Source organism: Alligator sinensis, unplaced genomic scaffold, assembly GCF_000455745.1.
Source record: "Alligator sinensis unplaced genomic scaffold, ASM45574v1 scaffold100_2, whole genome shotgun sequence".
In the NCBI taxonomy this organism is placed as follows: domain Eukaryota; kingdom Metazoa; phylum Chordata; order Crocodylia; family Alligatoridae; genus Alligator; species Alligator sinensis.
Window position 1 is genome coordinate 131,992 of NW_005842694.1, and position 15,883 is coordinate 147,874.

The window sequence follows — 15,883 nt, forward strand, 5'->3', positions numbered from 1 at the left end:
ATAACCTGTATGGGTAACCTGTTCCAGTGTTTTACTAACTTTTCAGTGCAAAGGTTTTTCTTAATATCTAATCTAAACTTCCATTGCTGCAGCTTGAAGCCATTGTTTCTTCTTCTGTTATTTGCCACTGCTGAGAATAGTCTAGCTCCATTGTCTTTGGAACCACTCTTCAGATAGTTGAAGGCTGCTGTTATTCCGCCTCAGTCGTCTCTTCTCCAAAGATTAGGTTCACACTTTGTCAATGATAATAAATTATACTTGTCCTAGAGAGCTCACAACACTTAGGTTTATAATCTAGGTGTGAGATTCTTTCACAAATGGCATCTTTAGAGAAGGGAAAATTACTTACCGGTAATTCTTATTCTATGAAGATGTTATTGTTTGCAATTCTCACATATCCCATCACCCCCTTTAGGAAACCAGATGATGATGATGGTGATGATTTTTTGTTGTTGCTACAAATCGTAATAGATCTTGTTTTTTCTATCTTACAAGCTGCTTCTTCAGCACTGTTTTGGTGATTGACTTTGATGACGGTTCTTTCCCCATGTCACTACTGCTGTTCTTTGGGGCAAAAAATCCTTAAGTGTTCCTTTTGTGTCACATTAAGAAGCTAATACCCAGGAGTAAAAATACTTTAAGAGTTAAGGTAATCAGTAGTTCCTTTTTAATGTCAAAAGAATGGTCTTCATAGGGATTCAGTTATTCTTCACTGTATAATTAATATTGTTCACTCTTACAGCAGTTATTTCAGATAATATTGCAATTTTTTTCTTTCCTTGGTTTTGGGTCTAATTTCTTTTCATTTGGATCACTTAAGTTTATTCTAAAGATTCTTCAGTTGAGTTTCAGTGGTCATCTCTACCATCTAATATACATAATTCAGTCCATAATAACAAATATTATGCGATTGATATAATGGTCAGTTTTCTTTGGAATGTAGTCCTTGAATATTTTTTAGGGTGTAGGCTTCACAAGACAAACTTTAGTGAAGACTAAAGAAGAGCTAGAAAAAGTGCCCTAAACACAGTCCTTCTAGCTTTTTCCTGAATGGATAACTGCGTGCAGTGGGATCATCTTTAATGTAGTCAAAATCAACAAAGATATACAATCAGTTTTGGGACCTGGAACATCAGGTCCCTCATGGGCAGTCCTAATAATGAACACTCGGAGTGCCACACTGCAGTTGTGGCTCGAGAACTTAGGTGATGCAGCATTGATATCACTGCACTGAGCAAGACCTGGCGAGTGAGAGATTGGCACGCCAAAGAGCAAGGAGGCAGCAATACTCTCTTCTGGAAGGGTAAGCAGAAAGAAGAATACAGACTTTATAGAGTTGGCTTTGCTGCTAATAATGAACTCAAACCAATTCAATGAGTTCCCTATCAAAATTAATGAGCACCTTGTGGCTCTCCTCAAATTGTCAGGGGGTCAATATGCCACTGTCATCAGTGACGGTGAATCCAAGGAGAAATTTTATGCCAACCTTGACCAAGTCCTTTCTGATGTTTTGGAGGGAGATCAGCTTCTTCTGCTTGGTGATTTCAATGCCAGAGTTGCAAGGGACTCAAACCTCTGGGACAGAACGGCCATCAAGGAAGGAGTGGTAAAGGTTAACTCCAGTTGCATCCTCCTCTTAAACAAATGTGTAGAACATGGACTTACCACCACCAGCACCCTGTTCCACCAGAAAAACGGGCACAAGACATAATGGCAACACCCGTGATCTAAGTGTTGGCCCTTGAATAACTACATCATCATTTGTGCCTGGGATTGCAAAGATGTCCGCATCACTTGAGCATCAGCTAGAAGCTGACAATTGCTGGAACAGTCATTAATTCATCTGTTTGGTTATGTCACTCAAACTGGATCCGAAACAATGGCTGTAGTAGAAGCAATGCCGATGGAAGGTCAGTGTTGAAGGACTTAAAGAACTAATCAAGTGAGACCTCTTCTACCAGCAGCTCAATGAAAAACTGGCAAATTCCAGTCAACAATGGGAAAAAGTCTGCAGTGCTTGGTGTGCTTTCAAGTCCACTGTCATCAGTGCCTGTGAAGCGACACTTGGATTCTCTACCAGGAAAAACCAAGACTGGTTTGATGAGAGTGACTGGGAGGTCCAAGAGTTGATGGACCACAAGTGCAAGGCCTTTAGTGATTGCAGAACTACACTAGTTCCAAGCAAAAGAGGTCCAAAGAAGGAGCTGTGATATGAAGAACACATGGTGGGAAGACCAGGAGAATGAGACTCAGGATCTCACTGACATTCATGATATGCATGGTTTCTTCAGTGCCATCAAAGCCATTTAAGTTCTGAGCATTCATGGGCCAACCCCCTTGAGACCTAGGGATGGAGGAGACCTGATCAAGGAAAGAGAAGCCATCAGCACTCATTGGAAGAAGCATTTTGAGGACCTTTTCAGTCAAGACTTGGTTGTTGAGAGTGTTCTCAATTCCATCCCACAACACCCAGTCAGAAACTGTCTTGAAATCCCTCCAACCCTTAATGAGAAAAGCCATCAAGTAGATGAAGAAAGACAAGGCATGTGAAGCAGATGGAATCCCTGCCAAAATCATCAAGTAGGATTTTCAGCACAGCTCCATGCCCTCATCTTAAAGATCTGTAATGATGAGGAAATCCTGGATGACCTCAGGGACACCATTTCTGTGATGATCTTCAAGAAAGGGGACAGGTCCAACTGTAGAAATTAAGAGGGACTGCTGTGCTGTCCACCACAGGAAAGATCATTGTGAGAACCCCCCCGAACTGCCTCCTTCCACTTGCTGAAGAGCTTTTCTCAGTATTTCAAAGTGGGTTTAGGGCATCAAGAAGCACAACCAACATGAACTTCACTACTTGCCAGCTGAAGGAAAAATGCCAGGAACAACAGAAACCTCTCTATATGGTCTTCTTTGGCCTCACAAAAGTCTTCAACTCTGTCAGCCAAGAAGTGATGTAGAGATTCCTTCTGAGGTATGGATGCCCACAAAGATTCGCCATTATTCTCTGCCTGCTCCATGATGGTATGTGAGCAGTGGTTCTCAGTAATGGATCTATCACAGATCCTTTTGAGGTTAAGACAGGAATTAAGCAAGGCTACGTCATCAGTCCAACACTTCTCGGTATTCTTTACTGTAGTGCTACATTTGACCACCAACAAGCTTCCAGTTAGAGGGGGTAAACTACTGAATGGATGGTAAGCTGTTTAACCTCAGCTGACTCTAAGCTAAAACCAAGACCACCCTGACCTCAATCATTGAGCTCCACTACACTGATGATGCTGTAGGCAGGCAATTATTTTGGGTTGAGGGTCACTTAAAAAGTTTTGGTGATCTGTTGGGACCAGAAGTCCCACCCGTAAGCCCTGGCCTTTGCCACCAGAAGTCCCTCACCTTGCCCCCCAGAAGTACTCCTTTGGGGGGGAGGGGGTTGCCATCTTAGAACCAGAAAAAACCAAATCATACACTAGAAGTCAAACACCTACTATAACATATTTTAATTTTATTACAAAAAAAATTAGTTGTGTTTGCATAGTGTATATAGAGGTGATTGCATAATAACTCAAAGATAAATTCTTAGTTTTGTATATTGTGGGGGCGGGGTATGTGTGTGTGTGTGTAGTGGAGGCACCTCATGGGCAGAAGGGCTGGGTGGGGCACAGTTCGTTGGTGGTTGCTGTGGGCCAGATGAAAGTGCTTGTCAGGCCGGATCTGGCCCATGGGCCATATTTTGCCCACCCCTGCTTGTAGTCTGTGCTCATTGAGAAGCAGATTTTCAGGCAATTGTTGAAGTCCTTACTGAGGCATACAAGAAAATGGAACTCATGCTTAACATTCAGAAGACTAAGACCCTCCATCAACAAGTTCTTAATGAGCAGTCCCCAGCTCTGGTAATTCAGATCTGTGCTGAGACTCTGAAGAATGTTGAGTATATCCCTTACCTCAGAAGGCATCTCTTGCAAAAGGCTGACATCGACGAAGAAATACAACAACTCTTCAGTGTGCCAGTGCTGCTTTTGGTTACCTGAGGAAATGGGTGTTCGAAGATCGCAACATCAGATTCTAAACCAGGGGTGGGCAATTATTTCGCATACTGAGTTTTGGCAAGACATTGAGGGCCACATGACAGGCACCCAGGGGCAGATAGATATTAATTTTCTAAATGTTTTAGGGGCCCCGCAGGCCAGATGGAATGGCCTGGCGGGCTGCATTTTGCCCACCCCTGCTCTAAACCAAGCTCATGGTTTATCAAGCAGTTTTGATCTCTACCTGACTGTATGGAGCTGAGATGTTGACAACATACAGGAGACACCTCAAGGCACTGGAGAAGTACCATCAATACTGCCTGCAGAAGATCCTTTGAATCCAGTGGGAAGATAGGCACGCCAACATTAGCATCCTCTCACAAGCATACACCACGAGCATCGAGCCAATTGTCATCCGACATCAACTTTGCAGGGCTGGCCACATCATCTGGATGTCTGACTCCAGACTCCCGAAGCAAGTTTTATTCTCCCAGTTCAGTCAAGGGGTGCGCTCAAGGGGAGGACAGAGAAAGTGGTTCAAGGCCAATTTTAAAATGCAACATGGACAAAATTTGTGGGAGACTGTTGCCCAGGACTGCCTCAAATGGCGGAAGAGTATGCTGCAATTATCTCATTACTTTGAAACCTCATGACAGCAGTAGGAGATGGAGAAGCGGGAGCAGCATAAACAGCGTTTTGCAGACTAAAGCAAGAATCCAGAACCACATACTTTGCGTGGAAACATATGCCTGAGTTGCTGTATAACCTGCTGATCCCAGATTGGCTTTGTGTCAGCTATCTTCCAACCCACAGATAAGACAGTCATGGAGGACAGTCATCATCGACTGCAAGGTATTTCCAGTGGTGACAGACTTAACATAGAACATGTAGGATTCCTGCTAATTGTTTACATTGTATCAATTTTCCGTAAATTGTCTTGAACTGGCACTGGGGTATCCGTTTATAATCCCAGACAGGTATAGATCAGCACATATGTATTCCTACTGTAATTTCCTTCTGGTCTTTTATGTTTGATATTTGCTAAATCTTTATTTTCTTGGTAGACTATCTAGGGATATTTGAACAATTCTGTTAACATGAATAGGCAATATTTCAATGAAGTGATTTTTAAGAGTAATTGACTATTAAAAGACTGTTTTCGAAAGTTGAAGTTAAGTTACTTAGCTTTTGAGACTAATGGTTAGTCATAAAATCTGGACTTTGTCTGAAAAGGGGACAAAGCCATAGATTTTAAAATATGTGGCTAAGTATGAGGGTAAAAATAGCTATAAAAGCCAAACCACTAACAAAATAAAGAAATACATATAAAACTAACAACTCCGAAAAGTGGATGGAGGGATGGATGGAGAGAGCGAGAGCGCAAAGGTAAGGGAGGAGAAAGTCCACACACTTTTATTAAAAAGGAAAGCAAGTTACAGAAAATGGAGGATTTAGGATGTAGATGAATTGGATGGAATTGGTTGGCTGTCAGTATGAGTGGCCAAGCTGAATGGAACTGCTTGTGGCTTATCTCTTTGAAAATAAACAGACCTTCATTGTCTCTCCTGTATGTTAGCTTAGACAAAACTTGTAAAATAAATATATTGGAAAAAATTATACTTGGTATGTGAGTATACTTGATACTAAAATAGATATGCTGGATTAATTTTGTCATGAATCACTGTTTTTACAATAAAAGTATTTTTATAGAAAACCAATCCTGTTAGTGTTTGCTATAATTTGGGTATCATGGGATCCTAGCCAAGTTGGGCTGGACAGGACCTCACAAGGTCATCTAATTCCCTCCCCTGTTGAAGGTAGGATCACCCGATCTATACCTTCCCAGCCAAGTGTCTATCTAACCTGCTCTTGAAAACTGCCAAGGATGGAGATTCCAAAATTTCTAAAACCTTTAAGCATATGGTTTGCAAAATACATGGTCACCCCTAGAACACAGTTTGAAAATCTAGCTAATCTTACCCAGTGACTAAATTCTACTTTTAATCTTTAACTGGTTGATTGAGTTAGTTAACCAGAGATTTCAGTTCAGTGTCAAGCAGCATTTCGTCTGTTATATTTCCCTCGGGGCAGGTTTGTATAAAATGTCATATAAGAGCTGTTTCTACAGAATAGAAAAATGGGAGGTAAGATGCTCCATTGTCACAGTAAAAATAATGTTGGCCTACTGGGGTTGACTGGAAGTGTCAAGTTTTATTGACTAATGGAGTCTGTCTTTTGGTTAGTAAAATATAAAACATTGTCCTATCTTAAAGGGAATATGCGCTGACATTGAAGTTATCCAAATTTATATCTTGTATTCTATGAAAATACTTTTACTTTAAACAGAATATAATAGTAATATATTCTGAGAAGCATAATGGTGTGCAGTCTTTGCCTCCTGGATGAAGGAAAGGTCAGCTGTCAGTGAGAGAGAGTTTTTTGATGTGGGCAGTCAGACTGTGATACAGGTGATCTTTCCAAGGGAGAAAGCATACTACAACTGAGATTTCCTTTAAAATGTGTCTGTTGATCCACTAACAGAATATTGCCTATCTTAATTTTTTTTGATGCCCAGAAAAATACCGCTTTGTTGTCCATTTCAGTTTTTTCTTTCCCAGAAAATGGGTAATCAAAAGTTCTGGGTATTCTGGCTATTTTTCTTTTCTCACAGTTTGATAAAGAATTTGGTACCTTTGTTCTCCAAATTTAGCACAGCATCTTACCTCCCAAGTTTACATTATACCTATCCAATCCAAATTCTGAAATAGTTCAGAAATTCTTTGTAAGCTATAAATTCTAATAGCAGTACCATTCTTTATTATGGATCTTGAAAATGCCTGTAATGTTGATCGTGACTGTGATAGTTTGCCACAACTGGAGAGGCTGTCAGGAGCCAGCCGCTCTCCCTCCCTCCCCTTCAGAAAGTGGGGAGAGGTAGAACAGGGCACTGTGGGATGCTAGGTGTCTGAGAGACTCCCTGTAATGCTACGTGTGACTGGACAGATGTGATGCTACAAAATGTAGCACTACAGAGAAGTTCCTGTTTTGTGACAGATCTGCCATTTTTGTAGTGCTACAGATGACAAGAACATCTGCACGCTTCCTTTTTGGTAGTGCCACAAGGACATACATCTAACATTGCTACAAATGTAAGGTGTGTCCATAGTTTAAATTCTGTGCTTTCAGTAGGTTTGCTTAAATAGCCAAATAAAACTTGAGACTTAATAGGCCAAATTTGCATTTCCAACTTTCAGATTATGTGCAAATTAGTCAGTTGTGTGCTTATTAATATAAAAGGGTCAGTTCATTTACAAACATTGTGCATGATGTTTTGGATTTTATTATTAGAATTTTGGTATGGGCCCACATATTTTTCTTTTAATATTTATCAAAGTGCTTGTACTTTGAATTGTTATGAGATGAACTGGATTAAGAATATGTTTTCTAGTGTTTTAAGTGATTCTTAATAATGGTGCCCTGGCACTCTGATGTACCCTGAGATCCTTGCAAGGGTGTTGTGGGTTGTTGCATAATATTAGCGCTGTTTGGTGTGCATATGTGATTCACAGGATAAACCCAGAGCTTTCACATAGGAATTCATAGAGGTAAAAACATTCTGAATTGTGATCTTTTTGAGTTCTTTGCAACAAAAGAAGTGCTCTATATTTTTTTCTGTAGTCAAAAAATAGCGAGAACTAAGACCTGGCATTTTCTAAGCAGTGTCTCAAGTCTGTCCAGGGACGCTTTGAGTCTAAAAAGGTTGAAAACAGCTGCATTAGAGGAATCAGGAGTTCTTATAACTAAAGCACAGGTGGTTGCTGTTCTGTTCCCTGCACTGTTATAGGCTTCTTGAGTGACATAATGTAGCTTTTCTGTCTGTAAAGGTGTTGTAAGGCCTACTTATTTGTAATTATAAAGTGATTTAAGATCTGATAGACAGCTATGTAAAAGAGCAATGAAGTGTTACAAGTACTAATATTTAGATGGTTATATAGCTGTCTGAGTGCTAACTTGGAGATGCTTCCTTTATTTAATAAATAATATTTTCCTGGCCTAAATAATCTGCAAATGCGAAGGCTTTCCTTCAGATAATAGTCTACATAGAAATTCTCATGTATAAGTAGGGATCCTGGTTTTCTCTGATAAAAATTGGAAATTCTCTGTTTAAAAAAAACCCTTGCAAATTCTCTGATAAAACACCCAAGATCTGCGATTAAAATGAAAGGCCACAATTTTACAATTTTAAAGCAGTTTGGAAGCCTATTAGTGCCTCAATCACTATAATAAAATAAATTGTAAATACCTATAAATTTTGGTGTTTGATTTTGGGTTTTTATCATGGAAAATCAGAGCTCCTTCTGCCCCCTTAGCTCACAGAACTCAGGTTCTGTGAGCTAAGCCCCCAAGCCATAGCCTGCCAGCCCTGCTGGTGCCCCTAACCCTCACCCAGAGCCCCCTGTCCCACTCAGCCCTGCCAGAGGAGGCCCCCAGCTGCCAGGGTTATGGGGCCAGAGACCTGGGTCTGCATCCCCCTGCCCTCACAGCAGTGCCCAAGCCCTGACTGCTGCCTGTGGGAGGCAGCGGTTGCTGCAGCAGAGTGGAGTATGGAGCCTCGCTTCCTTCCTCTGCAGGCAGCATGGCTGGAGTGGAGCCCATGGGAGGGTGGGGTGCAAGCTGCCTGCTGTGGGTTTGGGTGGGAAGGCAGGGGGACCCGTGCCCCCCCAGATCAGTGCATGGTATGGGCTCTGGACCCAGGCTTCCCACCCTGCTGCCCTCCCTGAAGCCTCCGCATCCCAGTGGGCAGGATCTGGCACTACAGGGCAGAGTGGGTCTGCACAGAAAAGCTCCTTGCCACTGTGAGCTCTGCGCTACCCTTGTGATGTACCCCTTGCCTGACCCAGAGCAGTGAGGGGCACAACTCCATGCTGCTGCCCCCGCTGCTGCTCGGTAGGCAGGGGGCATGTTGCCAGGGCAACACAGGGCTCTCAGTGGCAAGGAGATTCCCCTCCTGGCTCCATTCTGCCCTGCTGCACTGGGTCCTGCCCGCCAGGCTGAAGAGGCCCTGGCAGAGGGCAGCAGGGCAGGGAGCCCGAGCCCACAGCAGGCAGCCCATCCCTACCCTGCACACAGATCTGGGGGGCATGGTCCCTCTTGGGAGTGTACACAGTGGTAGGGAGCCAGCCTGCCTCCAGCCCCCAGACAAGCCCCTTGAGGCCCTATCCGGCTCCCCACTGGGCCCTGCGGCCGTCCATTCCAGCCCTGGGCACCAAGCCCTACGCACCACCCACCTGAGCAGCAGACCCAGTCCCAACCCTGCCCAACTCTCTCCCTCTCTATGGGGGCCTCAAACCCTCTCCCCCCAGACTTACCTGTAAGAGCTGCTCTCCTGGCTGTGTAGCGGCCACTCCCTGCCTGACCATCCTCCTCCCGCTCCCCCAATCCCCTTTCAGGCTGGAACTCTGCCAGCCTGCAGAGAACTCTTTGCAAAACTGCAAAATCTGTGCATTTTGCCTTTAAAATGAGAAATCTGCATTTTTCTTGGGTAAAGGGGGAAATCCAGCCTTTTCTCTGTTTTTCCGTGGGAAATGGAAGACCTGTATCCCTGCTTATAAGCATGCTCACCCTCTGAGCCTTTTATCAGAGACTTTTTGTCTTGGTGGTACCCATTGAGTATGCTGCAACCCCTCCTCCTCATGATCCCCCACACACAAGCAGGGGAAAGCAATCTGTACTTCCTGCCATTCACTTCCTCTCACCCACATGACTAGGAGAAAGCACTGTGCTGGTCTGCCTTTGCAATGTTAACTTGAAGCTTAGCATCTGTTCCTTGTAATGTATTTCTTATATATATAATCGTTTTTATTACCTTTTCCTCTCTTTCCCCTAATTTTGAGTTGGTGGGTACCCAGTTTTTTGTTTTGGGGGCTGGGTTTGGGCCTCCCTCCACTTTGTTCCAAATGATTTTCTCCTGCACTGTTCTCTTTGTTGCTGCCATCCTGCTGCAGCAATGTGGGGAATGACTTCAAGACAATCCTTCAATAATTAGATTCTGAATCTGGAAAATTATAATATTCCTATAAATTTTCCTTGTAGCCCCAACTCTTAACTTGCTGCAAGTGCCCAGGGCAGCAGGCATCTACTTCACCTGATCTACCTCGGGTCTTATAGATTTGATCTCACGGGTCCTAGGGGGGTTTTGAGAGATGTGGAGCTGGCATGGCTGAGCTGCAGAGATGGGTAGGCAAGGAAGTAGGGGCTGTGTTATGGCCTCAGTGCTTACTGCTCCAGGGGAGCCCACATGGGCTCCTCTGTTTCCCAGGGCAAGTGCCACCTGGACCTTCCAGCCAGGCAGCCTAGCCTAACACCTGAGGGCACAGCTTACCCAGGATGCTGGGAGAAGTTCAGGGGCTGATTCCCAGCCGGAGAAATTGGCACTGGAGTCTAGAGTGGTACTGCTTTACCCTACCTGTGCAAGTGGCACCTACAGTAGTCTATACTATCCCACTTCCCTGAGACAGAGGGCCTAGACACAAGTGCAGAGGCTGCTCCGATGTGCTGTAATTACAGCACGTTGGAGCAGACTCAATTAATGGAGTCTGCTGGAGTGTGGTAATTACCGTGGTCCAGCAGCCTCCTGCATCTGATGTGTCAGCATCTTTGCTCTTAAAAATGGCAGCGGGGGCACTTGAACTAAAGCTTGTCAAATGAGCAAGTGCCCCCGCTGCTATTTTTAAGTGTGGGGAAACTGATACATGAGATGCTGCAGCGCTTTAATTAGAGCAGCTCTCCGAGAGCTCTCTCAGAGCTGCTCTAATTAAAGCACTGCCTCCTCCCCTCACCGCCCCTGGAACACATGTAAAAGTGGCCATTATGAGTAAAGCTTGCATCCTGGGTCAGTGTTTCTTAAACCGGGGGACACTGTCACCCCCCCCCCCCCCCAAAACAAAGGGCCCCCCCCAAAATCATGGGTCCCCTCCACCTGCTGCAGTGCAGCTCGTCCTGGCATGTCCCCCTTCTCTGATTTGCTCTGTCCATATATTCTGCAACCCTGACCTACCTGCTGCCTCCCTAGTCCTCCCTGACCTGTGTGGAGGGCCACTCTTTGGACCCCTACTACAGTCATATTTTACTTTTGCTATAGATTCCTCTAGATAGCAGTGATGGTCAGTGGCAGGGAGACCTCTAGGGGGGAACAAGAATGTCCACCGGGTTTGGGATATGCTGGCTCAGGGCACAAGCTGACTGAGGTGACCTTTGGGGCTCCCCCTCTAAGTAGACACTTGAGGCATGTGCTCTCCTCACTTCCCTTAGCTACACCACTGGGACCTCCCTTCAGGCCATGGTGTAGCAGAGTCCCCTCCTATAGCAGCTGCTTCCCGGGCCAGCTCTAACCAGTGTCTCCTGGAAACAGAGTTGCTGCAACAGTTCTACTTGGCAGTGGCAGTGCAGCTCCCTGGGAAAGGTCTCATGGCACCCCAGGATGCTCAAGCACCCATGTTGAGAACCCCTGCTGTATAGCCTCATGGGTCCAGAGTCTTCATAACCTGCTAAGGCCTCCAGTGATGCTTGAGCTCACTGAGCACTAATTTAGGAACAGTACAAATTAATCTCCTGTATGGAGCTTCTGCCCCAGCTTCTGGCTGACCTTTCAGCTCTGCAGCTACCAGGTCTGGTACCATATGCTGTTGTTCCAGTGCAAAACTTTCTGGGACTCTTTTGAGCCAGATTCTGTGTGTTTGGAGCCTTATACCAAGTATGATTCAAATTCAGTGTTCCTGACACTGGCACCTGTGATCTCCCCACAGTTTTAGTGAGAGATTCTGGCATGCAGCCTGTTGACAGGTATTTTCATACTATCTGCCAGGGAGCCTCACTCTACCCTATGGGCTTGGTGCTTTCAAGAACCAACCCAGTTACTCAGTTACCAGTTGCAGGGGCTCTCCCTGTCCTGCTGCTGGGATGAGACCTGGCTGGGTCCTAGTGCCCATGCACCCACTTGCTTCTGATCCAGTGTGTTATTCCAGCCTCCAGCCAGAAAAAGTTGCCTACCCCTGAACTAAGAGATTGTGGTGCATATTAGGGATGTGCAAAGCTTCGGTCACCGATTCAGTTCAGAGGAGATTCGGCTGCTGAATCGGGCCGAATCTCCAAATTGAATCAGGAGACCCGTTAATCTCTCCGAATCAAATCAGAAGCCTCAGAATCGGTTTGGAGAGATTCCTAAAGATTTGATGATACGGTCATAGACACAGCTTTATATGTTTTTTCTATGTACCTCGAGGTACCAGGCATGGCTTGTGAACACTGAGATGATGGGGCAGATGGAGTGTCCCACAGGAGTGCGGGGGGTACCCTGTGCGCTCGGTGGCGGACCTGGAAGTGAACCAGAAGCACTTCTGGTCCCTTCCGGGTCCGCCACCCAGAGAGCATGGGAGACCCCCTTGCTCCCTGGCTCGGCGACTGGTGCCTCCTGGGTCTGGGGGGGCACCCGGGGTCCTCCCGTGGCTGATTGCTGAGCCGGGGGGGACGGGGGACATGGTGGGGGTCCCCCATGCACTCGGCAGCAGACCTGGAAGTGGACTGGAAGTACTTCTGGCCCACTTCTGAGGCTGCCACTGAGCATGCAGGGGACACCCCCCCGCCCCCCCTCCCCATTCTCATGGGATGCTCCATCTGCCCTACCATCTCAGTGTTCACGAGCTGTTCCTGGTACCTCAAGGTATGTAGAAGAAACATATAAAACTGTGTCTATGGCTGAATCGCTGATTCCCCGAATTGGAATCAAATCTTCAGATTTGGCCGAATCGAACCAGAACAGTGATCTGAATTAGTGAATCAAATCACTGTCCCCTGAATTGGGCCGGATCTGAATCCGAATCAAAATACTGCCTGCTTTGCACACCCCAGTGCATATCTGGTTTTCCCCCATCAGTTGGTAAGTCCTCACAGCTCTGATGGTCTTCACCTAGGTCCTCTCAGTTGCAGCCTTGCACTTTGGAAAACGAGGAGCACACCTGAATGATTGGTGGATTCACCCACACCTGAATGATTGGTTATTAAAGGATTATTAAAATCATGTGTCAGAGAGTTTTCAGACTACCATGGCATAGGTTTCCTTTTTTCAGGGAGAAACAGTTTTCAGACTTCCATTTCATAGATTTTTGGGTCAACCACCGAAAGTCAACTGTGGCTCCAGTGCAAATGTTGGACTTTTATTAGCAGTACTTTAGACACCACGTCAGCAAGGGCCTGGCTCCCACAGGAGCAACTTTAGGCTCTAAAGGAGCTCATCCTGCTGGTTAAGAATGTCCTGTGGCAGATGTAAAGGCATGACTTACTATTCTTTGACACATAGGCATGTGCACCTTCATCACATTGCATACCAGACTTAAGCTGAGGACCTGTAAGCCTAGCTGTACACTGTCTTCTCTTCAAAAAGAAACCATCTAACTATGACTATAAGGATCTTAAGGCCCCTATTGTCCTTCCTTGAGTAGTGGAAGAACCCAACCAGTGTTTATTTTGATGTGTGCCCTTCTTTCTCTACCGTGTTTACATCACTAATGACAGGGCGGGAGCGGGGCACGGAGGGTTCATGTGGGGCCTTTGGACCCAGGAGTGGGTAAATTCATATTAATGCCCTGTGTCTCAGGACAGTTTTGAAGACCTGTGTCACCTTCTCCCATCTCATTCTGGGCTGTCAGTCCAGTCCATGATGACAGCACCTTCACCATGTTTGCAAAAAGAAGAATAGAATTGTAATGTTTCCCTGGCTCAGCAGAGAAGTGGTTCAACTTTGGCTTGGTTCATACATCACCAGATATGTCTCTCCATGATGCACTTGCTGAGTGTCCATAATGCCATAGCAGATCTCTAAGCAGTCATCTCTATGCCACAAGGAGAAAACAGGAACTCAGTCTGCCGGATAGACCTCTTTGCAACTCAAATCAGCAACTAATGTCCCTTCTTTTTCCTGAGGAGACTTGACCTGATTTAAATGCTGCCTCCTTACCCCCTGCTGAGTCAACCTGTTCACTTGATGTGAGAAAATTTCACTTCCTCCACCTCACAGCCTGGTGCTAGATAGCTCTCACAGGAGCCATCTTTGCAATAGATCAAGGATATTCTCAGAAACAGATTAATCTACAGTAGAAAGGATTCTACCACATGAACTGACTCGGCTAAGTGATTCATTCTTTCAAGTTGGTGCACCTGCAGGCATCTTTCTTTGGTTCCAAACATTTGACAGTGCCTATTATAATTTAAAAGTGTTGGTCTTTCCATGAGCTCTGTTGGGGTTCCCCAAGGAGTCTATTTGTCACACCAATCCCTGTGGATGTTCCTCCCATGGTCTTGCATCCCCTTGCCCTGAGATTCTTCAAGAATCTGTCAAAGGTGTTTTCCATCATTAGAGATCTAGTGGATCAAGTCCTTAGTACCCACCCAGAATTCTTGCTTAAGGGGTTACTGAGTTTCATTTGAGCCAGCAGTTCTCTTGTGCCAGTTTTCTTCCCAAAATCATAGAACTCCTAAGCTAGGTCTTTAGTACACGTGTTTGATGTTAAGTAGGCATTGGCCTATTGCTTGCATAGGATTGAGTGCTTCTTGAAATCTTTGTGGCTTTGTGAGACATAAAGGCTGAGTGATATCAGCCCAGCAGCTGTCTGACTGGATATCAGGTTGTGTGAATTCTGTTATGGATTGTCAAAATGATACAGCCCATCAGGGCCCTCCCTCATCTTCATGCAAATTGAATATAATATTGGAGACTGCAGTTGAAAGAAAAGTGAGGCTCAGGGGGAGAGCTTGAAAGTGGAGTGGCTTGAGGGAAGCAGGTTTGAAGCACAGTCTACATGTACTGCCAAGGCAAATAGTCTCTTGTCAAAGGCTCAGGAGCTGAGCCTACCCACAAGTGAGAGTGTGGAAAAATACAGCTCAAAGAACTCCAGTTACTGGTAAGTAACTTTTTTAAATGGAAGTTTGAAAACCAAATATCTATTGTTCATCACACGCACTGTCATTTTTCTTTGGTGATGAAAAGGGAGGAACTTTTTAAAAATTACAGTGGGAATTTATATTGTATATCATAAGCACATGTATTCACAGAACATGTTCAGGCTTCAGGTATGCACATACAATATGAGCTAGCAGAATGTTGTCTATTGATAATATATTGTGCCTGTTAAGTTATTTCGTTGAGTAGCAGAAATAAGTGGTGAAATACCATGCCACCCTGGTTACATTGAAAGTAAGACACACAATTATTTAATGTTTTAAACAAAATACATCTAACTTACTAGAAAAAAAGGGGATTTTTGGTGTTATCTTTTATTAGACCAACTGTATAGTTAAGTTAAGAGTGATATTAGACAAGCTCTCAGGCATGAAGTGAACTTCTTCAGGTCTGGGCTGCTTTGTATCTGTAGCCTTGTCTAGCATCTCCCAACTACAGTTCGACCAGTAAAAGGTATCACCAAAAAAACTTGCTTCTGGCACATCTCCTGGACCATCACCGCTACAGCACTCCAACCCTCCTCTAACTTCTTAAACATTCAGGGTAATAAATTATAAAATGCTGATACAGAAACTTGCTCTTCCTATAATACGTACTGTTGCATTTGTATTTGAATAGCTAGACTTTAAAGAGTAGTTTTCTTTGATTCAGATTAACAAAATTACTTTTCAACTGATTTTATGTAACCAGGTCCTTCAAGGTTTGGATTACCTACACAGCAAGTGCAAGATTATCCATACGGATATTAAACCAGAGAATATCTTGATGTGTGTGGATGATGCCTATGTCCGTAGAATGGCTGCTGAAGCTACAGAATGGCAGAAAGCTGCTGCTCCTCCTCCTT

At 44.7% G+C, this 15,883-nt stretch overlaps 1 protein-coding gene across 1 annotated transcript in view; it reads left to right on the top strand.

The window, feature by feature from the left end:
• SRPK2 (SRSF protein kinase 2) overlaps positions 1-15,883 on the top strand; it is a 168,908-nt gene that overhangs the window by 95,025 nt on the left and 58,000 nt on the right. Inside the window, exon 8 of the mRNA XM_025216006.1 lies at positions 15,730-15,883. This exon is cut by the window's right edge and continues 6 nt beyond it. Coding sequence (XP_025071791.1) covers positions 15,730-15,883 — 154 coding nt within the window. The remainder of the gene's footprint in view (positions 1-15,729) is intronic.